Raw genomic sequence first — 24,932 nt, 5'->3', positions numbered from 1 at the left:
GACGTTAAATAAAATGGTAATCTTTGTGTTCAAAATACCATTTTGAAAATGAATGTTTTAGTAACTCAGAGGATATTCCAAAACCTATATTTTTTTTATCGTTATTTTGACAAATATTAGATTCCTCAGATATTTCAAACAAATCGGACTCATATTGTCGTAAAATCGTTGTTGTTGGAGATAACAATGTGGGACAAAGTATTATGAATATTACCTACACAAAATGCGAGCTCATCACAAAACGGCGTAAATCAAAAATGTTCCTGAAACTTTCCGGCGTGTCCTTCCTTTGCCTTTGTGAATTACTCGTGACCTCATGACAAGCGATAACACTAAAAAAAGAGACGTGGCTCGCCGACGCTAACACCACCAACAGTTTAATCCTGCTGTGACGTTACGCCAAACTTAATCACATACGAGTCTTCGCACTTACTAACCTTTTTTTTAACATTTTCACTCTACATTCAACCTGTATAATCTATAATGGACTTTAAAAAAATTTAACCAAAAACTATTATAGCACATTTTATGGCATTTTTTCAACGAATCTCAAGTTTTCAATTAACAGTTTTATTCTTATATATCCACTAAGATTTAAAATGAAACGAATAATCAATAGTTTCACTGTAAGGGTTTACTAACGTAACATTTTATACAGCTGATGATGAAAATGATATTATTATACGATTGTGGCGTGAATTCTATTATGCTACGGGCCAACGGCTTTAAAAGACCCGACGGAGTCCGGCCGTAAGAGTAAAAGTCTAATCAAGGTCGAACAATAAAGACCTTTTTTATAGTTTATTTTAACGCACATCTTTCTCATATGATCCATTTAACAGATAATTTCCAAATATAAGTTATCTTATTGAGTATTTATATAATAAGTATTGAGTTAATTCAAAACGTAATCAATAATTGAATTTATAGTAAAAGTTGCTTTTTTTCATTAACATAATTTATCTAGTTAAGTATTTATATTATATACAGAGTGATCGGTTTAGAATAAACTACTCATTACTCGCAAAATAAATACAATATTGAAAAAAGATTCGTTTTTTTTTTAATTACATATATTTCTTCATTAATAAACTAATTTTATATTTTATAAACTAGTTAAATATACATGTTGTTATTTAAAAATAAAAATTTCACATCCCTATAAATAATAAAAATTTATTTTTCTATTATTGTATTTATTTTGCGAGTATTCGAGTGTTTCATAATATACCGATCGCCTTGCAAAGCACCTTAAAGGCAAAACACATATCTACATTATTGAAATAATTCAAGAGAAATAATAACTGATCTTGTTGAACTGAAATGTTACTTTTAATCCAAATAATAATTGCAATGTCATTGTTATAAGTTATAGTTAAACAATTATAATGATTACTATAATAAATAAGCCTACACCCTAGAAATATCATTGAAATGGTTTAATATAGATTCAATGTTTAAAATAATTATTACCCTTTTGTAGTATCATGTATGAAATGTTAACAATGGGACATCATTTAGAAAGCCTAAATTGCTAACGTCGAATGCTCAATTTTAAATATTATACTTTTGTATATAATTACTATAATAATGTAAATACTTCTCTACAAATTTTTTTATGAAATTTAATAGTCTTTTATTTTATTTTCATAGTATATTTCTAATGTATTATTAGAAATTTAAAAAAAATTATTATAACATATGACTTTTATCATTTAGCTACATTATAAATAAATATATAATAATGCATGCTTACTTAAGTCTAATTTACTCAATCAATAGCGTATCAATGGGTCTAAAAAGGCTTATACCCCAATTAACTTCTGTAAGTCAATATTTTAAGTAACAAATCACCTAAAAAAAAGTCTATAGATTTTTTTTGTATAGTCTTCCCCTTATTGAAACATTCTGGGTATGTCATTATACTCAGCTAACTTTAACCAAGCACGTTATCAATTAAATTCATTATTTTATGTAAATAGAATGGAGATCAATATTTAATCATTTGAAATAGGTTTATTAAGATATTTTTACAGCTCTCTACAAATTGTTTATTTAACAAGTTATTATTTTCATCATGGCGATTTACTCTTATCTGAGCACATCTTCCTAAAATTATTTACATATTACGTTGTGACATTTTTTAATATAAACCCAAAAAAAACTTAAATAACTATATGACCAAATTCTTCTACTCTAACTGTAAACTAAATATATTATAAACTAAATTCTCAACAAATAATCGATCTAGTATATATTTATATATACTACTATACTCAAGACTTGATCAAGAACTACAATGCACAGGACTGAATTTTTACATTTTAAAAATTTATTTCCAAAATATATAGCGACAAATTAAAAAAAAGTTAATCGAAAATTTAAAGAAGTGATCGAACCAAATCACACCATAATTAATTAAACAAATTTAAGAGGAGTAAAGAGTAATTTTCATGTTATTTATCAGTTTTATTGGAAAATTTTCACTACGCATAACAATATCACTGTTTCCATTAGTATTTAGTTTTTATTTCTTAATTATAATTCGAATTTGTTTCATTAACCAAAAGCAAAAAGTATTTTGTGTTTTTGGTCGCCTGAAAAATTATCATTTTAAACTTGGCCACATTCTCACAAAAACCGTCTGTATATAGATGTTCAATAGGTAAGGAAATGGATTTCTATTATTTTCATTGTTAGTAACAATTGACCCGTTTCCTTTCTTACTGAACACTGTATATATGCATATTTATTTATTAGTTTATTTTTAAAACGGCTAATTTTATTAAAGAGATAATTTTTCTTCTTCAAACCAGTTGTACATATTCCCAAGCTTTAATCAAAGTTGACAACAAAATGTTGAACAATATACTCTATAAATATATGCGAAATCATATTAAAATAAAATTATTTTGTAATGAAATCATACTAAAATACAATTTAATTTAAAATTTATTTTTATTACTCTTTCATTGAATAATACAGGTGGGATTTGTTGACGTCCATATAATTTTGATATTATGTACCCACAAAACTTAAAAATAATATAAAAAAATCATCAACTATTTTCTAATTAATATTTTGTTAACTATAGTTCTTTTACTTCTTATCTATTAAAACTAAAACCTATTCCTAATCAAGTACTTACAATTCAATTATCATGATTTTTTGTGTGACAATAAAACCATACCTTATATGTATCGAACAACGTTATTATTACATGCGCATTATACAAAGTTGCGTAAGATATCATTTTGTAAAAATAAAACTTTTTTATGTTCAACTCTGCTGCAAAACTCGAAACTCTAAACAACTCCAACAGAACATCGAATTACTGAGAATAATTATACAATTATGTATAAGTAAAAATAAAACAGATTTGAATAATTTTATAAACAATTATCATTATAAATTTTACACTTTTTAATAACACATTTTACTTATAATTTAAATATAAAGTTTATAATTACAAATAATTTATCTATACAATTTTAAATAAAAACGCAAATTAAAATAAAAACACTCTCAATGTTTCAAATTATTTTTTTCCCTTATTTAATTAAACTTCTTATAGTTATTTTTAACTTTTCAAATTGAAAGGACATTAAAAAAAAAATCATTTGATAAATAATTTTAAAATCAAATTATTTAAATTATTAGTTTTTGTGCTATGTTTTTTTTATGTTTTGTTGTTTTAACTTTCCAATATAATTAAGTTCGTAACCTCAAATCTTTTTGAGTTCCGTTATGATAAAACAAAATTATCTGTTAGCAGTTAGAGCTTTTATTTAAGTCCAAATATTATAAAAATAAACACGCAAGTTAGAAATAATTTTTTTCTTTCCGTTAAACGAACAATTATCAAGGTAAAACGGTAATTGATCACAACCTATATGTTTTAATATCTTTTCTACACGTATTCACATAGTCGTTTAAAATAGCATGTTTTATTACGAAACTGTTAGAAACGCCAGTAAACAAACGTAAATAATTAAAACTATAGAATTTACTATAAAATAACTGTTTAGTACTACGTATCAGATATTAAAAATAAATATAATTAATAATCGGCAGAAGTGTCGCGCAAAAAGGATTTAACAGAGAAACGTAGAGAGTAATAAAACTAGAACTACCTGAATAATTCTTCTGGTAACAACAAAACTATTGGCCAGTGAGGATGTCATATAACCTTATTATAAAAATTAATATCATTCCTAATTTAGCATACTCCTCGATCCGAACCTATTTACAAATTTTTTTTACAAAACACGTTTAAACAATTAAAAATTTAAATATTAAAAAAAATTTTTACTTTCTCTCACTTTTTTCAATTTATACTCTTAGATTGCAATTTAGTTTCAAAAAATATATTAATAATTTGTTTGAATTCAACTTCTATGTTATTATTTGACAAAAATTCATAGAATGATAACACATTTAAAGTAGTAAATTAATATTAATAATCATTTGTTTACTGATAGTACCATTCATAAACTCTGTATTCAAAGATTTATCTAATTTATCTTAATTGCTTCAATTAATTCTTTGATAGGATTTCTTCATTATAAATTTAATACATAAGAGCATCAATATACTTGCATTTAGAGCCAACCCCAGCATTTATAAAACAATTTATCATAACTCTTAAAAAGTAAACCTATATAATGTTTTTGAAAATGTAGCACAACAATAAATGATAATTTAAAAGATAGATTCTATACTTAGTCCTAAAATAACTTTATAGGGGTAAGTTTTTTTTCAAAGCAAAAATTAAATCCTTCAAATGATTATAATTTAATTTAAAGTTAAATTTATTTCGTCAATTTGTAGTACTTAAAGTATAGTTATTATATTTTAAATTAAACATTAAATTAACGACTCGCTATAAATATGACTAAATAAGATACATCTACATTCTTAGAACATAAATGAAGTCGTTCAATTATACCAAATGATATCTTTTCGGAACAAAGCCAAGAAGCGAATAATTTAGGTTGCTTCAAAGGAATAATTTTAAAGCTTACTACCTATTCAATATTCATTAACACTGAATCTTATTAGGTTACAAAATATGTATAATTAAATTTATTGAAAAAGTTTCACAACAAATTGAGCAAATTAAACTAAACAGGGCGACTTAATTTCAACACTAAAAATAACTTACAATATTTATTAATAAATTTGTATACCTTACAGAGGGGCCCTCCCCATTGACAGAAATATTCATTTTTAAAGAGAAATGATGAAAAAAAAGTTCCATATATAGAATTTTATGGTATTTTTTACTATCACTCCATACAATTAAATCATTTTTATCTAAAAATATTATTATGTTTTTAGTAGCATTAACGCAAATTTGTTTACCATATTATTACAAAAAAACAATAGTTTAATAGCTATGACTGAATCTGAAAAACGATATTTATGTAATTTTATACTATAAGTGAACTATATGTATTTTCTTTAATGTTAATACATTGAACTGCATGATAAGCTTTTACATAAACAAAAAAATCACAATTTATTGTACGAGTGAAATCTCTTGATAGGCTTGAGAATTAATGGATTGTTTTATACCCAGTATTATAAGTGATGTGGTCTTTCATCATTGCAACAGTGTACCAAACGACGTATAAAGAGATAAACGGAAACGCCGGTACACGTAACATGTCAAGTTGATAAATCGCGTACACTTCTCAGCGGTGGCACAAATGTCGAAACTAGAAATTGTAATTTGATAGGTGTAGTATATCAAACAGTAATAACGAAAAATTAGACAAATTAATTCAATTGATACTTCAAATACTGTAAAGTCATCATGAGTAGTGCTTGTAAAATTTATACTTCAGTTATTAAAATTATTCTAGCGTTTAGGAAACTTAAAATAATATATAAACTTCATCTTCATTCATAATCAACCAGGTTGGGTCTTTATTGTTTGAAAACGAACAATAAAAACAACTATCTAAAACTAATTAGATCACATTTCCAGACTAAGAAAATTTTCCTGTATAATTATTTAGACTAATAATAAACTTATAAGTTTTATTTTTGTTTCAGTAACTTTCCATTAATGGATAAAATAGAAAAAGGACCAAAAGAAATATTTTCTCCAGAAATTCAAAAGGTTAAAATCTAAAAAGCATTGTTAAATTTTATCAAATGATTAATTAATAGATAATTATTTTTATAGGATTTATTGTTATTGGAAGAACAAGAAGGTTCAGTTAATTTTAAATTTGGAGTATTATATGCCAAACCTAATCAAAGTACTGATGATGAAATGTTAAGCAATGGTATGTAATAAGTTTTCAATGTATTATTATTATATTGACAAATTTAATTGCTTATTGAATTTAATTTAAAAACTGAATTTGGATCATTAATAAATTATTTTAATTAAATGTATGTTCATTTTATAATAATAATAGTTTATCAAGAAAAAACGTTAAAATCTACAAAGGAATAAATTCCAAATTATAATAGAAATTAATTATAAATTTAAAAATATTTTACATTTTTAAATAAATACTAAATTGTCTCAAATTTCTTAATAAAGTTGTTTTTTCCATTTCCATTTTCTCTTTAACTAAAAATATTAATTAACTACAATAATTCTGAACTTTAATTAGCACATTATTCCTTGGTGTACTTTTATAAATATTTTGATAAAATTATTATTTGCATATAGTACCTTCTATTTTGGAGAGCCACTTTATTACGAATTTTTTTATTCTTCTGAGTGTGCTTTTTTGTAGTTTTTATTAGTACAAACATGATATCTACAAATCTTGAGGATAGTCCAATATGATTTAAACGTACCAACTTGAGCTTAAAGTGCGAATTTCATAAGTTTTTGAAATAATATAGTTTTTTATACGTTTATTATTAAATAGTTAAGCAAATTAATTTTTGAATATTAATAATTGAAAAAAATGTTAGGGAACAAAAATGTATAAAAAAGAATTGTATAAAATGTTTTGTATTTTTCTAAAACTAACGCTACACAAACAAAAAAACAAAAAAAATCTAAGACAAAGACAGTCTAAAAATTCATATACACTTAATTTTGAAGAAATTTTTATGCCATAGGCGCTTTAATTAGCGGCGATATTGTGCATTTAAATTTATCAACTGCCATATATTCTGTGAATGGATAGGACTCCATAAATAAATAAATTAAAATAATTTGTTATACTTCTTTAACAATTTTAATATTTACCAATTATAAATAATTATTTTTTATTTATATTTTAGAATTTTTGAAGGGCACTAAAATTTATTATAGCTAACTAATATAATTTATTAAATAATTCGAAGGCTCCGATTAAAATAGTTGACATAATATATAGTATCAACTACTTTTAACGTTTAATATATTTAACAAAAATAAATAATAACCTTTATTAATCCAATATTGTAATTATTACTATAATTCTCTATTAAAAGTAACTATATATAGCAAAATTACAATTGTAATTCTATAAAATAAATATTGATCTGAATAAATCGTATCATATAATAAAAAAAGGAAAAATTTTCTAATACTGAAAAAATGTCTTAATGATCTCCTATGTAATCTCCTATCTCCTATAATGTTTATAGGTTTTGCTCTTAAATTTTGAGATTTAACTGTAAACATTTTTGGGAGGCTAATGCTTACCGAGCCAACCCAAAATACAATCCTGATTTCATTTAAATAAATTTTAAATAGTTTCAAACTTTTTAAACTAATACATTTTAATAAGATTTTTTTTAATTTATAAAAAGGAATAAAAAAATAACCCAAATAATATATATAATGAACACCCACAAAAATAGTTTACAATGTGGTAAAATTGTAAATTTTATATATTTAAATACATTTAAAATTTCTAATTGAGTCATATATAAAAAAATATAGCGTGAAAATCGATTCTAAATTTATCAAAATTTAATGTGTGTGAAATTTTCGACTTTCTTTGTATTTTCTTCGGTTTTCCGCTTCTGTAGTGTTAAGTATTAATTTTGGTAAAAAATCAATGTAACATTTTTTTAGACAATCAATTATGAATATCTAAAAAAATTATAAAATATTATGGGAAATTGGAGCACATTTAAATGTGGGGTAGTATTGAATGGATTAAATAAATCTAGTTACAGTGATAAATTAAGTTCACGTAAAATACAAAAGATTGGTTATACTGGTTATACTGTACCCAACATTTGATATGTTTATTTTACATAGACCTGATTTCATCAAATCTATTCTATTTCAAATGTGCTTCAGTCTCACTTATTTTATACTCTTTTGTTTCCTGATATTTTTTCAACTTTTAATATTCAAAAAGTAATTGACAATAACAATTGATTATTCTAAAAAATCGATAAAACTCAAACATTGAGCTCAAATCGGTACGTGTTAACCACGTATTAGATTGACCTCAAGTTTTATACTTATAAAAGCAAAAAAGTATCGGCTCTTAAAAGAATGAAAAATTTGTAAAATAAATGACACCCTAAACTATTTTTTCTATTTTTGTAATAAAACCTCGGTTTGCAAGTGCCGTCTAATTGTTAGGAACATTTATTTTTAATTAATTTCAACTCTAATTTAATTACCTGTATGTCAGACATCAAAATTATAATATTGTTATTCGTTAAACCTCATTTTTGTCTCTTTTGTTCTGCTTTGTATAACAGTTAACAAAACTTTAAGCGGCATTATTAAAGTTTCCATTTAACTTAACCTAACATGACCTTTATCAGCGCACCTATTTTGTTTTTCCTTAGTCAGCCAACACACTTAAGCCTTCTTTCTACTAACTACTTTTTTATCTAATTCCTATTATATATTTCCATTTAAAACTTAATTACTAATTATTAAGTTTAGTATTATATACTGTAAAGTTCAAGTAATTATTTTTGACTATTACTTTAATATTTAGTATAGTAAATATTGTAGAAAACTTACTTTACGCAGCTGGAAGCATACAGTTCTAATTAGTCGATCTTCAAATAATCTTGTCTAGAAAAAAAAATAAAAAATCATTTGCTTTTGTGAATTCAACCGTGTTTTCTTTAAAACTTACTCAGAAAAAATAATTTCTATGCCCTCTATTAATTTTTTTCCTTTTAAATTAAACGGTCGACTCATTTGTTGAAAAATATTTTATGGAAATAATGCAAAATTCTTTTAAACTTTTTGAATTTCAATTTCGATTGGGAATAATTATTTCCTATGGTATTTATACCAGTTGAAATTACATCTATCATTTTATAATATCACAAAAGATGACTTAAAGCTAGTCACATTTTAATCCCAAAATTTAAAAGATAATGCCCTACAAGTATTATATTTCAACAACCAACTTCAAATGATATAAAAAAGACTTCATTACTAGTTAATATTCTCGTAATTTGAAAATTGGGAGTACATGGACAATGATTTTTACTGTCTTACGTGTTCCATTAATATTGACTTAAATTGTAGTGTCCTCTGCTTAGGGTGTAGACATTTTGATGAACGCGTGCGGTGCTATCTTTTATATTATACCACTAATGTGGGAGTTGTCCGTAGAATTTGGAACTATTTGTTTCGTATTCAACGTTAACGTTTGTGTATTTGCAGAAAACGGTAGTGAGGAATTTAATCAATTCATCTCTCTGTTGGGTAACCGGGTTCGCCTAAAAAGCTGGGACAAATATCGAGGAGGATTAGACGTAAAAGGTAATCACAACTCGCAAATTTCTAGTTAATTAACTTTTTATATTACTTTTCATTAAATCTGGAATTTCCGGGACCCTACAGGTGATATGACTGGTGAATACTCGACGTACACCATTTATGAAGGTCACGAAATAATGTTCCACGTGTCTACTATGTTACCATACTCTAAAGACAATCGACAACAAGTAAATCTAAAAAAAAAATTTAAGTAGTAATCCTTAAAATAATTCGAACTGCATTGATTTTTTTAGGTAGAAAGGAAGCGCCATATTGGAAACGACATAGTAAATATAGTGTACTTGGATGGAGGAATCTCACAAATGTCACAGTTTAATCCAGCTTTCATCAAATCACAATTTACACGTATCCTTTGCTAGAAAATAAAATTGAATTTTTATTTTCTAAAAATACAAAACATCAAACATGTAATATATACAAAAAATTATAAATTTCTTTAAATTACGTTACATTCAATAAATTACAGTTAGGGATAAATATTTCAAGGTATAAAAAATCTTGAGATTATTAGAATGATATTTTTGATTAAGCTAAAATAATAAAATTTATTACTTTTGCTTAACCACGCATATTATGTGTAATCATAAGACTTATGTAGTAAGAAATACTTGAAACTGACTTTAGGTAGACAAATTTTCACTTTCATTAAAGTAAATGAAAAATATTTTGTAATACTTACATTTTTTTGAAAAACATATTTATACTTTTATAAATTACTGATCAATATTTCAATGCAAGAAACTTTAAAATCAATGTATGAAATATTCCTTATAGTTTTTTAATATACAGACGTATTTGCATTAGTAGCTTATGATTTTGTTGAAAAATTTTATAAATTGATACTGTATTCTGAAGAATCTGTACCTCTTTTTGGACCATCATTACCATGCCCACCAATATTTAAAGAACCACAAGAGTTCAGAGAATTTCTAATAGTTAAAAGTAAGTACAACGTAAATAATAAAACTAATTTTTAAATTCGTGTATTTATTGTCAATACTATGTATCAAGTACAATATTTGTAGCTCAGTATCTTCATAGTACTGCAAAATATAAACTACTATAAATTAAATGCTTATACCTCTCCTAAAATTAGTAATTTATCATTATCTGAGGCTAGCTTTTGTGATTATTAACTAACTAAATACCTTCTTCTAACATTTTTTCATTAATATATCTATTCTTCTATTTAATAAATAAGTCATAGCTATTAGAAACAGTAAACTATTAAATTTTTTTCTATATTACGCCTGTGGAGGAGTAAAGAGGCATAATTCTGTACCTAAGAAGGCAGAAATAATACTAATTTTAAGGTTAACTCTACTTAAAATGTAAAAAAAATTAAAAAATAAATTTTATTCTTTAACATTATTTTAAAAAATTTTAATTGATGTTAATAAAACGAATTAAATATTTCAATATGCGGTATGAACAAAAGATCGTGCAAAATATCAATAAAACATTTATCTAATATAAATTGATCACTTAACTACATTATTATAAATTATTTAAAACTAAAGATTATTTTACTAGAAAAACCACAAAAACAATAATATTGTGTTTATTTCAATGATTACAACAGTGATGGAAATATATTTCTGGTTGGCCTTTAAGACGTTTTGGCGTTACTATTTTGGTGAATTCAGCATTCTAATAATGCGCACCATGTTTGAAATTTTAAACTTAAGTAACCAAAAAAAAGTTACTAAGAACTAAATGTAGCATGTATGTTAAATATTCAAAGGCTAAATATTATATTTTTATAATATTTTTGGAGATAATATTTTGAAAGATAAGTATATTGTACACTGGAATCCTGATGAATAATACAATTTTTTTCGAAACTCTTGTCGTTTTTATCTTCAGTATCCGTTCAATTGATTAAAAATGCCAATCAATTATTAAGACAGGTGTGCAATGATTACACATCTATAGATTATATTGGATTGAGATTGCAATTCAAGAATTCTTATAATGTTCTCAACGTATTCACGTCTACATTTGGAACCATCAGTATATTTTAACACTCTTTTAACTTTTATAATCTATTTAAAACTAACCACGAAATAGCAATAAGAATTTTAGTTAACGTAATATCTAAAACCTTATAGGAAAGTACAACACTAAATACATACATTAAGTGTTATGTCAAAATGTTATGAAAACCAAAAAATTATGGAGTACATTGACCTTAATGATTGTTACACATTCGTAACTTCAACTTGAAATAATTTATAACAAATTAAAATTTATTTTAAAAAATCAGGACATTAGGATTTTATATTTAAGCTACAGACACAAAGAGTAATAATACTTTCTGAACTTTGCACCAAAGTTAAAATATAAGTTAATATCCAAAAGTGATATACACGAAAAATTTTTAACATTTACTTCAAAATTTAACAATATCTTTATCATGATTGTATTATTTGTAGAACAATGAAGTAAAAACATTATCATAATTCAAAGTACGATACACAAATCACAAAAATTTTTAGACCGTTATAATGTTATTTCGGACTGTAAAATTCAAATTTTAATACTGATATACTATGAAGTAAAGAATAATACGCACGCAAAGTTATTTAAAGATAATTATCTGAATTTTTTTATCTAGATCTAAAATAAAATTGATAGATATCACATTAAGAAACTAGAAGATATAATACATAAGGTATACATAACAATTATGTCAGCAGATTTAGCTATAATCTCAAAGAGCAACACATAACGAACATAAACGATGTAAATAATGCGTGGAATCAAATTAGAAACACGGTATTACAAGCTACAATAACGATAATTGTGATAAAAAAAATTAGGAAGAAACCTCGGTTTCTCTTAAGATATGAAAAAAGAAAATACGTCCATAATATTATGAAGAAAGCATAACAAGACTTTAAGCTAAATAGGACACGAGATATGTATAAAAGGATAAATAGTTTAAAAGGAAATTTTATAAAGAAAAAACGGTTTCTTAAAGATAAAGATGGAAAATTAATTAATAACCTCAGAGATGGAAATAGCTGAAAGATGAAGAAAATACACTAATAGACTCCTAACTGTGAAGAGCCAAACAAAAGTCACCATTAATATAGAAAATATAAATACGCAAGAATATCCAAACCCGACATTGGAAGAAATAAAAAAGCACATACAGAGATTAAAAAATCACAAATCACCACGGAAAGATTGTGTGTGGAGCTTTTAAAAAAAAGAGGGGAAGAGACCATGCAGTGGATTTGGCAAGTGATTGATAGAATATTGACAACAGAGAAACTTCCAAATGATTGGAAAGTGACTGTGGCATTTCCAATACACAAGGAGGGCGTCAAACAAGATTGTAATAACTGTCGTGAAATATCCTTGTTAAATGTAGCGTACACAATGTTTTCGAACTGTGTCTTAAATTGCATAAAAAAAGGCTTAGCAAATATTAGTAGATTATCAAGAAGAATTTAGTATTGGTAGACCTACGACAGACCGAATGTTCATAGTAAGACAACTGTTTCAATAATCATGGGAATTTGGCAGAAGAGTATATACACTTTTTGTAGACTTTAGGAAAGCATACGATAATATTCATAGAGAGAGCTTACTGGATATTATGAAGAAATTTCTTTTTTTTAATAAACTAATTAATTTAATATCAATTATTGTCATGGAAATTTTTATTTTTAATAGATTCAACTAGATAAAAATCGGGGTCTTTCAACGCATAGATCAAAAAAGTTAATCCAATGACAACTGAAAATTTTCAGACAGCCACAAAGAAAAAAGTGGTACCCATTGAAAAAAAAAAATAAAGTTATGGACAATTATCATTGAAAAGATGAAAACATAATGATTTAACTACATATTATTGTAGAGTTTCGTAAACTAAATAATTTTTTTTCTCTGCAAAAAATAAAAATGTTCAATATTTTAAAGAATATAAATTTTACCCAAAATCAATCAGTTTATAAGGAGATAATATGTATATATGGTGACAACTTAACAATAGAAATATCTTTTAAAGTATAGAGTATAAAATATTTTTCTTCTTATAAAAATAATGATATTCTACGTTCCACAATTTTCAAAAAATTACTTTTGAGTTGGCATGCCACATTCGTGGTATAGGACTCAATTAGCCATAGTTTCAGGCTTGTAGGACACACTGGTTTCTCGTTTTCTGACGCGTACATGATCCTTAAACCAGACTTTTATTTGTCACCGTGTGACTTCAGGGTTTCAGGTGATGTACTACCATGTACCTTAACCTACAGCTAGAAGGGTATAGAAGTAGTAGGTTTCTGCGAGCCCTTCTAAGGAAGTAGGAGCGTGGCCGTGAAATGTCCAATGACTTGAATAATAGTAAATACGCCTAACTTCCAACCACAATTTTAATAAGATCAGTATCTAATAAATAATCTAATTAATTATGCATTCCCATTAAAAAAACAAGTTGCTACCCAAATAAGACATAAAGATTAACAAAACAGTTTACAATAACCTCTGGGGATTTTAAATAACTTTGTTATTCCATACAGTTACCTATCTTGGCCTAATTTTAGACCTTAGACTCCGTTAGTTTTTTAATTTCACTATCTTTTATCCTTTATTTCTTGCTAACATTCTAAAATTTATTATGAATACATCGTGCCTCGTTATTCTTTATTATTTTATTTTTTAACTAAATTACTTTCTTTTAGCTTCTATTCACAGCCAAATATTATGGTATCATATATGAACTGCAATATGATCCTAGCACGACTTGATAGTTTTCTCAGATTCTCAGTCATACCTTTTAACTATATATTCAATTCCTCTTCTAATATTTATAAAATCAGAACTCTTACCTTTGTTATCAATTCCCTCGAAAAATCAATTATTTCTAGTCACGTAAGTATTTCAGATAATGAAATAGCAGTCTTCCTTGTCACATTCTCATCTAATAATTTGAACTACCATCAATTTTAATTATATTCCATATAAAGACTTTCTCTGCTTTTTTCATCAACTTTTTCGAAATGCTTAGTAATGTAAATGTTATTAGCATTATAAAACTTATTATTTTGTTTTATTTTTTTATTTAAAATATTATAACTATTTCAGTGATAAATGGTGAAAAAGCTACTTTTAATACACCTACTTTCGCAAAAAAAAGAGAGCGAACACTTGACATGCTTATCAAAGACCTTTATTCGGATTACATGTCAGATTCCAGTAAAGGGGTAAATATCAAAACATTGTTAATTACATAACACTATTGCTCGGATAAACTCTTTAAAGGAACTAGAAAATAATAATGTATAGTTGTAAAAAACGTGTAAATAATAATTCTAAATATTAAATGACAAAAAAAAACTAATGTCAATAATTTAATTTATTTGATTTGTTTACTTTGAATTTAATTAAATTAAATAATTGTCTGAAAAATTATAAGAGTAAACACAATGGACCTTGCTTTTAATGAATGCTGTTCACTAGAATTTTAAATTATTAGAGACACAATAATTTCTTTCTATTTTATTTTATTTTTGACATTTTTATAAAGTAAACTCTGGCATAATTATAACTTAATTTTTTTAAAGTAAATCCACTACTTAATTTGGTTTTTTTTTATAATTTCAATTGAATATTTGTTTAAAAATTTTATAAGAATCGAGAAATTAATTGAGTATACCCGTATAATGTTAACAAAATCGTTTTTATCTAAAATACTATATTGAAGTATCAATAAATGCATGTTTAATTGGGAAAAACTAATTGAAACAAATTATCTTGAAGAATGTAACTTATAACTTTATTTTATTTTTTATATATTTATAGTATTCTTTTTTAAAATCTTCGACCACATAAATTGGTAACAAGACTATGTCTTTCTTAGGCAATGTTGAATAGAAGAGCGTTCAGTGATGTGTTGCCCGATCCACCTCGTAGTTCAAGACGAAAAGAAGAGGCTAGACAAGTAGAGTTTGTCAGAATTGGCCAAGCGCTTAAACTGGACACGATTGTCAAAGGAGATGCACCCACTAGCTTAGCGACAACAGGACTTTTTAAAAGAGCACCATGGGAACCGCAATGCTTTTATCCGGACTTTGGCTATGACATAGCGTGTGGAGACTCGTGGGGCGATTCCCGCTTAGTTATATGCGCCGAAAGTGGTGGGGTGTACATCATTGAAGGTATAATTATATATAGTTCAGCATAGGTTTCTAAGCCATTCGTTTCTGTATTGATAAAACCTCTAAAAAGAATTGTTCTCGACATTTATTTATTCGATACATTAATACCGTTCAACACAAAGCATTTGCAGTATTATCAAGTAAAAATGATCAATACGTATATTTTTACGTTAAACAAAACATTATAAAAAGTTTTATTCGGGTTACGTTTTAAGTTTAACCTGTAGGTAATTGTTACAAAACAAATATTTTTCAGGTTGCATTTCCTTTTAAAAATAAAATTTTATATTCCGAGCATTTATCAAAACATTGAAAAGTTACACTCACTTAAAGTTTAAGAGGCCAAAAAATGTAGAATTAATAAATTATTAGAGAGATAACTTTTCTCATTTCTTTTTCCAAATTTCAACGTTTATTTTCCAACTTTCAAGTATGTAAGTTATAATAAAGGTTCAAAATGTATTTATTAATATTATTTATAAGATAGTGTTCTAAAAATAATAAAAATTAAATGTAAAATAAATTACTTAAAAAAAATTTTAAATCAAACTAAAAAAAGGTTTTAATTTTATTTAGTAAGATATCAAACATTTATTATGTATTGAAATACATAGAGTATTCAGTAAGTATGGAAACAGGTCAATTGTTATGAACAATAAGAACAATAGAAACCCACTTCCTTACTTACTGAACACCTATATATTTTATATATATTAAAATTATTTCTAAGTTAATTAGACATACTTAATTTTTTTAAATTAAGTATGCAAATAGAGACTAAAATAAACCAAAAAATACACTAACAATCCAATCAACACATAACACGAAAATTGTTAGACACACTCACATAATAATCTAAAAACTTTATAACAAAAAAAAAAACAAACAGTTTTAAATTTAGATTCTATCCAACAAAAAAAATATATAATGACAAAAACTCTTAATACAACTCTTGGTAGGAAAGGAGCTGACCAGACCAACCACAAGTGCAGCCACTCTGACCTTCTCCATACGTGCGCCAACACGCCATTACAAATTTTTATATTACATATTTTAAGGGTTAGCGCATATATTAGCGTTTCATGCGTATTATTCCATTAAGACATATAAAATGTATGTTTTAACATTTGTACGGAATCGAACCTCTATACCTGAGCACAAAGGCATAACGTGTTCCCGATTGAGCAGGTCAATGTTGTAGACTATTATATTAAATATAGTCTACAATAATAATGACTTAAGTTAATACATATAATTTTCATGAAATAACTTAAATTTCACAAATAATTAATAAAATTATATGATTTTTTTTCAAGAAGAATAAATTTAAAAATTGTGTACTAGTTCATATTTTACTGGTTTTTGTGCATATTTGATTTTTAAGTGTATATAATTCGTGCTCTATTCATAAGTTAAATTAAATCAATACAGACTGAAAATATTTACGATAGCATTTTACGTATTCAATAGCAATATTATAAAAGAGTTTAGACAGTTAAAACTTTATGAGACAACCTCGCAAACATTAAAATAAAATACCTGCGAATCCTGCTCATTTTATAGTAAAATTTGTTTGATAGCATATACTATCGCGTCTGTTTAATAACGACTTACATTAAACATTTATGCATTTTTAACCGTCGTCTTGTTTTATGCGCCTACGTGAAGAAACGATAATTTTATTTATAGAATAATGTGCGTAACTAATATTTTATTATATTAAAATATTATTATAAAAACATCAACCATATGAAAATGTTCGTTATAAAACACCACACCATTATTTTTATTTTTAATGAAAAATAACTATTAAAATAATAATTTAAAAGATTTCAAACTTAATTCAATTTTTTTGTTTTATTACTTACGTAGAAATTGCCTCAGATGTAATTAAATTTAGACGTTTAATTTGCGCAGATAGTGTGTCACAGCGGCAAATCTTCGACAAGGTTATTCAAGCCAATCAATTAAACGTGATTGAAGCTCATGGAATCCTGCTGTTTAGAGCAGAAAAAGGTTAGTATATCATTATAAAATTTCTCTAATTGCCAATAAAATATCAATAGTAGGTAAGAATAGGGTTGCTTCAGAAGCAACAACACCTATTTCTTAATTTAGTCAAAATGAGTTAGTAAAAATGTTATTTGTAACATTTTGCGAAAAATCGAATGATGGATTCAGATTTTTTATAAAATCAATAGATAGCACGCTAATCAAATAATAAAAAAACTTATGACAATTATTATCAATTTCACAAAAATCGATTTTTTGCTAAAAACACTAATATCAAAGTCATACTACATAAAAATATGATCTACTCTTTTGCGTATGACAAGGCCTACGTTCATGGTTCGAAAATTAATCAAGTTTATCATCATCTTACAAAAAATCAAGTTGACGATATATTATTATTATAATAGTAAAATTTTGACAACGGTCAACAGAATGAATTAAAAATGTTCTATCTACCTACGTTAAAAATATCCTCATTATCACACAAAACTTCTCTTATCAACTTTTTAATTCTTATTCATCACTACAACCTTTAGATAAGACTAATTCGATAACTAAAAAAACAAATATACTGATATTTTTATCCTAAGGATAGACAGATTATTTGTCGGAAAAAAGACACAAAAAACCAAGTCTATGACGAACAAAAATAATTTTTTTTTTAATTTTGTTGTTTTCTTTAACTGAGTATATTAAAACTCTTACGTGAGTTATACAATGTGTCATTCAACATATGGAGATGATAATTTAGTTTTATCATTAAAAATTAGAAATACGTTAAATTTTAATACATGATATATTACAATTTACCTAGGGATTGGGACATTTGTAACACTTTTTATCAACTAAAATTATTTATTGTTTAATTAGTCTTTTAAGCAGTAATTATTTTAATATATATTGCATTCTTTTATCAAATATTAGGGTTTAANGATATATTTTAATATATATTGCATTCTTTTATCAAATATTAGGGTTTAAAATAAAAAAAATGTAAAGCAATTAAATGCACAATGTGACTTTTGATCCCAGTCTCCTCTATATTCAAAAAAATATTTTTTTTTTATTCACAGGACGTGATAGTAAAATTTACGTGTTCAGACTATCAGAATTTGAGATGGGCACACAAAAGGAAATAAAGAATAAAATCGATCTTAAAGACCATAAACTTGAGAAAACTAGAGGATGTAGTATGTATGCTATCAGTAAATCAGGTGGTTCACGATTAAAAATGGTAAAAAGAAAAAATTAAAACTTAGTTAAGAACAGGGTCACTCCGTTTTTTCATCAAAATCTAATCCTTAAGACCTTTAATTAAGACAAAAATTAGTTTATTTTAAAATATAGCACCCAAGGTCGAATCACATAAATGTTAACCCGAAAAAATTATTTTTACGTGTTTTGATTTTCAAAATTAAATACCCGAGTAAAATAATTTAGCTTTTAAATTCTTTTAGTAACATTATACTAATAGAAAAAATGTCATATTCTAATATTATGAGTTAGCATTGAAATAAATTACTTTTCCTATAGAATTGCAAGTTTTTCTATTTCGTAATTTTCATTAATTACATTTAAATCTTAACTTCTTTAAATTTGAATACCTTTAAAATACACTTTAAACTTAAAATACTTTTGTGTTTAATTTTTAAAATAAACTTTTTAAAACATCAAATTTATTCATATAAATATAAATTTCAAATTATATCAAACATCCTAGAAGCATTTTACATAACTTTATGTTTGCAAAGATTCATACCGTGTTATCTACAAAAAATATTGTACGTATAATATCTTTACAATCGGTGAAATCGATATTTACTAATATGCATATCGTTTTTTCATCAACTTGACCATATTTTATTATATTATAAAGTGATGCTTTATATTCATTTAACAACTCGGTGTATTCAAAAATATCATACACTTTTGCTAATTTTCCATTTATATTCCTTTTGGCACATTAAAAATGTAATATATTTTATAACAAATTTTAGCTTTGGTGCGTAGATGAGAAGCTATTAGTTTTGCCTTGCTGTTTTTTTTTTTTTTTGTGTTACTATAATCCATTACTCCACTCTTACTGGACCAATTTTTTTAACGATCGTCAAAAGATCAAACACATCTAATTAAATTAAATATTTTTTTCAATTCCCGTAATTAAGAAAAATGTTTCATCAAATTACAGTTGTTAAATAACAGCTAATGTTGATCATTTTCATTTTCATTTTATATTTAAATAAATTTAAAATACAGTTTATAGTAAAATTTTTGTATTTTACTTTAGAATCTAAAATATCTGATATTTGCCTTACCAACAACATACTTTTTTAAAAATCCAATCAGAAATCAAAGTACTAAAGTAGGGGCTTGAAAAGCATACCAATTATTTTTTTTCAATTTTTGATATTGTTCCGAAAAATGTGTCTTCTTTAATCCTACGTCATATTAAAGCTAATACAATTTACTGAAATTAAACAAATTAGCTATATTTTTCCTACACTGAAACCATTTTCATTCATTCATTTAAAAATGTTTACTTAAATTTTTGAAAATATTTAAGTGAATAAACACTACATTTAATTTTTTTAATTAATTTCTTAATCTTTGGTAAAACAAACGAATAAATTTCAATGATTTTAATAAATTATAAAGACTATTATGAAACATTTGCATATTTTAACTTAAATAATACCAAAGCTTTTGTTGAAGAAATATTAATTGCCTGTCATCACTCAGGTGGTTTGTGTGAACCGTAAGCTGACATTGATGCAATGGAAACATTCAGCAGCGTGGACGGCTTGGTGTCCAGCTAGTGATACAGACACAGTGGAAGGGTTCGTCCACCTCAGGGTAAATTATAATTATTATTTTAAACTGTGTATAAGTTCAATTTACCTGCCACCCCACGCTATTCGTATTTTGTTGAATGCGCAGTAATACAACGCAAAGTTACGCTTTGAGTTGTAATATAAATAAATATATTTACATAATATTAACTAATGCGTGTTTTGAATTATCTACAGGAATTTCAAATAGCCGAACAACCATCAATCATTACATTAATTGAGTCAACTGTGAATACGGAAACGTGTAGTATTTGCGTTGGCTACAAACATCAGTTCGATATCATTCAAGACGGAGCGTGTACTGCACAGCGTTTATTCGCTGTCCAAGAAGGGTCAAAAGCACATTTAGTTGCAGCAACCGACCTTTACGAAGATGAGGAACCCGAACTGTTGTTATGTTATAACAGTGAGTTTTTGCGGTTACTCTTACACTATACATTTTTTTGAGATTTTAATACCAGTTATTCAATTTGGGTAATAGTTTACGAGTTTTTAAAAGATTTGCAGGAAATATCCAAGTAACGTAACAACAAGTTAGAAATATGGGTAGTCAAAACAAAAAAAAAAAACACTAATAAAACGATTTTTATTTTTGAACGTAACAGAAAATTTCCCATATTAATGTTTTATAAAAAAATATCTTAGTTTTGCTATTATTAACATAATAAATAAGTCAAATTTAAAAGAATTGCAAAATAGCCAAAGTTAAAATTATTTTTTTTAATTGATATTTATTAATCAGGTAAAAATGAAATGTTGATCCATAATATAAAATAATTAATTGATATTTTTATTTACTAAGATTAAAAATCAGATATATGATTACCCGTTTTTTTTTTTACTATAAAAATTTTGAGTATAATTAGGAATCTATTGTAGACTTACCACAAGTATAATAAATGTCCTCTTTCGAACTATTAAGATATATTATTATTATATAAAATAGATCCCTTTGGGAATTTGGGGATGGTGGTACCAAAATTATTGTGAAGAATTGATTTGTGCTTCCCTAGGGATAAGCCTATGGCTGCATTGGCTAAATAATGTTCAATGACTATACTCAAAAAGAAAATTTTTATTGCTTGCTACATCACTGCACATAATAACAACATAAATATGCCTTCTATTTAGTTAAAAAAAAAAAAAATTATTTATTTAATTATACGTAGAAAATGCTTTCTTAAAATGTTTGTTTTTAGAGTTTTGCGAACATTACCAACAATTTATACACTTTATAAACAGTTCTTAAATGAATTTTAAAACTACGTTTCAATGGTTAATTCTATTGCAATTATATACCTTTAATAGGTATAAAATGAGATTATAGTGTCAGTTCGAACATGTTTTTTATAACAGTTATAAAGGAATCCGAATACTTTTTCGTATTTTAAATAATATTTTAATACTTTTTGATCGTATATGTACTAAAAATAATAAATAACTTATTAGTTCAGCATAACTAATAAGTTATTATACTGATGATTCAGAGTGATAAAAATTTGGTAAGACACTTATTTTCTTAAAAACTGTTGAGAGTATTTTATTTTTATGAAGAGAAAATGTATTAGTATAAAAAAACTAACTTGTTAAAAAAAAATTTTAAATCATTATACTGAAAATGTTGAGTTAGTATCATTAAGTAAAGTAGCTAATAAAATTTAGTAATCAAAAAAATCTAAAAAGATTTGAACTGGAACATCGATATGTACATAAATATTTTGTTTTAATTTCTGGGATAAAATCTTTAGCTACAATTTTCTGAAACAAGAACACGTTTTAAACTTGATAATATGATAGAAAATAAAAATCAAAAATAATTTTGTTTATCTGATGAATGTTACAAAATCTGTTACAACATATTAAAGTTAAGTGATTTTAGACCACAATTTATTAATTTCATTATTTTAAATACAGTAGTTTTTATTTTTATATGGAGTCACATAACCCATTTTTTATTTATTAAGGTAATATGCATTATTGATCAACCAATATGAATAATTTATGTTGATAACTACCATAATAAATAATATATTAGCTATTCATAGAGATTATTGTTACCACCGGTATTATAAAAACAAATTGATAGATTTTTTACTAAAAACCCAAATCTTTAAAGAATTTTTAAAACGCTAATGGTTGATCAGACAAAAATAATTACAAAAACTAAATTATTAGTAATTTTTTTCAATCATATTATTAAGTTAAAAATAAAAGAGCCCGTTTAAGAAAACTGTAGTTATGGATTTTTATTACTAAAAATGAGATAAAAAAAAATTCAAAATATATATTAATATTCATAAACCTTTTTATTAGTTTTTTTAACAACCCTGCTTTTTATTTACAAGCAAAAGCTAAATAGGAAAAATATTTTACCGTAGTATAATATCAACATTATTTGGAGTCGGCTTGGCCTAGTGGGTAGAAGTGTATGTTTTGGAGCACGGGGTCTCGGGTTCGATCCTCAGGGTGCCAACGAAATTTTTCTTGTGAATTTTTTGTTGATGATGTCTGGTGCGAGCTGGCCATAGTACCCGTCCCGTCCATCAATGGCCTAGCCAAGAACAATCTTTGACTTCTAAACATGTGAAAGAGAGCAAAACGCTTTGTAGCATGTTAAGTTCGAAAAATAGAAGGATGTAAAACTGATTATTTTATGATATTTGCAGTATTTTTCGAATAAATAATAACAAGAAGCACACTGTATTCTGGCTATAAAAATTAGACAAATAAAACTACTACATAAGACTTCTGAATGTTAATTTTCATGATATGTTTTTAAGTAAACTTTTCCACATATATTTATTTATCCGATGTAAATAAAATTTAATTGATGTATTGCAGATATTTGCCATTTTCAGAAACTTAGTGAGATGAACAACTCAACCGAATTTGATTTCCATTGGAATTCTATTCCAAAAGACATAGGTAATTAATAATAATTTAAAATATATTTTGTTAAAAAAATAATTGGTTTATTAATCAATTTTATAAATTGTACTTCAAGTTGACTATAAGGCTATTTTTTAGAATGTCTTTTTTTAATTTCAATAAAATGTTTGCTAATAGCCATTGTTGTCAAAGTATATAGTTATGTATATATATATATATATATATATATATATATAATTCTTTTTATATACATATAATCAAAACTATGAAATGGGGAGCCTATACTTATGGTAACACAAAAACAATTTAGTGGTTTAATAAGCATTAATTAGATTTTCAAATAAAATTTTCGTTGAAACTTTAAAAATTTCAGCTAGGTTACCTGCACTTATCTATTTATTGCATTTATTTACATTTTTGAAGTTTAGTTAATTAAATAATTTCTAGAGCAGGGGCTAAAATAAATCTTATAAAATATTTTCATATTTTTATGATAAATATTATTTTCTACAACCTTATTTTCAAGATTAATATTTTAGATCAAAAATTTGACGATAGCATGAGGGAACATGCGCTACTTAAACCCATTATAAATATACAAATTTACAAAATAAATTGCAATTTATAAAATTCGATAGTTCTATTTTGTATCAATAATGTGCAAAGATAAAAATAGAATAACATTTGATTTATAAATATATAATTTTACTCTTTTTTTTAGTCTGTTCTTTTCCATACATTATTGCATTTACAACAGACACAATGGAAATTCGACTTATAATCAATGGAAATTTAGTTCAAACCATGGCTATGCCAAAATTAAAACTTATATGTTCCAAGGTAAACTTTAAAATCTCAGCTTCGCATCGAAGCTAAAAGTTGTGTTCGATCATTCATTGTGTCATACAATAATACAACAAACCTAAATTTGGGTTATGAAATTTTAGTAAAAAATTTTCTTGTTTCTGATAGGTTTTATGACGCTCATTCCGAATATATACATCAAAAAACCTATCCGAAACAATAAAAAAATGTCATTAAAATTTTATGACCCAAATTTTATTGAGTTGTGTAATATAAAAAAAAATCTCATATTGATAATTATAAATTTTAATGTTTAGAATGATATATTCTTCGCTACTACTGCTCCAGAATTTTTCCATGGAAAAATGGAACGATTACAAATGGATCAACAAAAAGCTGATCGTGAAAGCATGTCTCCACCTTCTTCACCACACTGTAATTATATTATTTAATATAAGTCAACATAATGTTATTATTTTA

General features: G+C 25.3%; 1 protein-coding gene across 6 annotated transcripts in view; it reads left to right on the top strand.

Annotated features, from left to right (window-relative positions):
* Positions 1-24,932, top strand: part of LOC126898461 (GTPase-activating Rap/Ran-GAP domain-like protein 3) — a 123,081-nt gene that overhangs the window by 94,827 nt on the left and 3,322 nt on the right. For all 6 annotated transcript variants that reach the window (XM_050672879.1, XM_050672713.1, XM_050672798.1 and 3 more), the window contains 15 exons: positions 6,061-6,127; positions 6,194-6,296; positions 9,611-9,709; positions 9,791-9,894; positions 9,961-10,072; positions 10,517-10,669; positions 14,825-14,943; positions 15,600-15,897; positions 17,815-17,913; positions 18,984-19,144; positions 20,650-20,763; positions 20,937-21,165; positions 23,601-23,684; positions 24,370-24,488; positions 24,770-24,887. In XM_050672879.1, coding sequence (XP_050528836.1) covers positions 6,061-6,127; positions 6,194-6,296; positions 9,611-9,709; positions 9,791-9,894; positions 9,961-10,072; positions 10,517-10,669; positions 14,825-14,943; positions 15,600-15,897; positions 17,815-17,913; positions 18,984-19,144; positions 20,650-20,763; positions 20,937-21,165; positions 23,601-23,684; positions 24,370-24,488; positions 24,770-24,887 — 1,979 coding nt within the window. The remainder of the gene's footprint in view (positions 1-6,060; positions 6,128-6,193; positions 6,297-9,610; positions 9,710-9,790; positions 9,895-9,960; positions 10,073-10,516; positions 10,670-14,824; positions 14,944-15,599; positions 15,898-17,814; positions 17,914-18,983; positions 19,145-20,649; positions 20,764-20,936; positions 21,166-23,600; positions 23,685-24,369; positions 24,489-24,769; positions 24,888-24,932) is intronic.

The sequence above is a fragment of the Daktulosphaira vitifoliae genome, unplaced genomic scaffold (assembly GCF_025091365.1).
Source record: "Daktulosphaira vitifoliae isolate Bord-2020 unplaced genomic scaffold, ASM2509136v1 Scaffold_1, whole genome shotgun sequence".
NCBI lineage: Eukaryota > Metazoa > Arthropoda > Insecta > Hemiptera > Phylloxeridae > Daktulosphaira > Daktulosphaira vitifoliae.
This window is presented reverse-complemented; position numbering and strand designations above follow the sequence as displayed.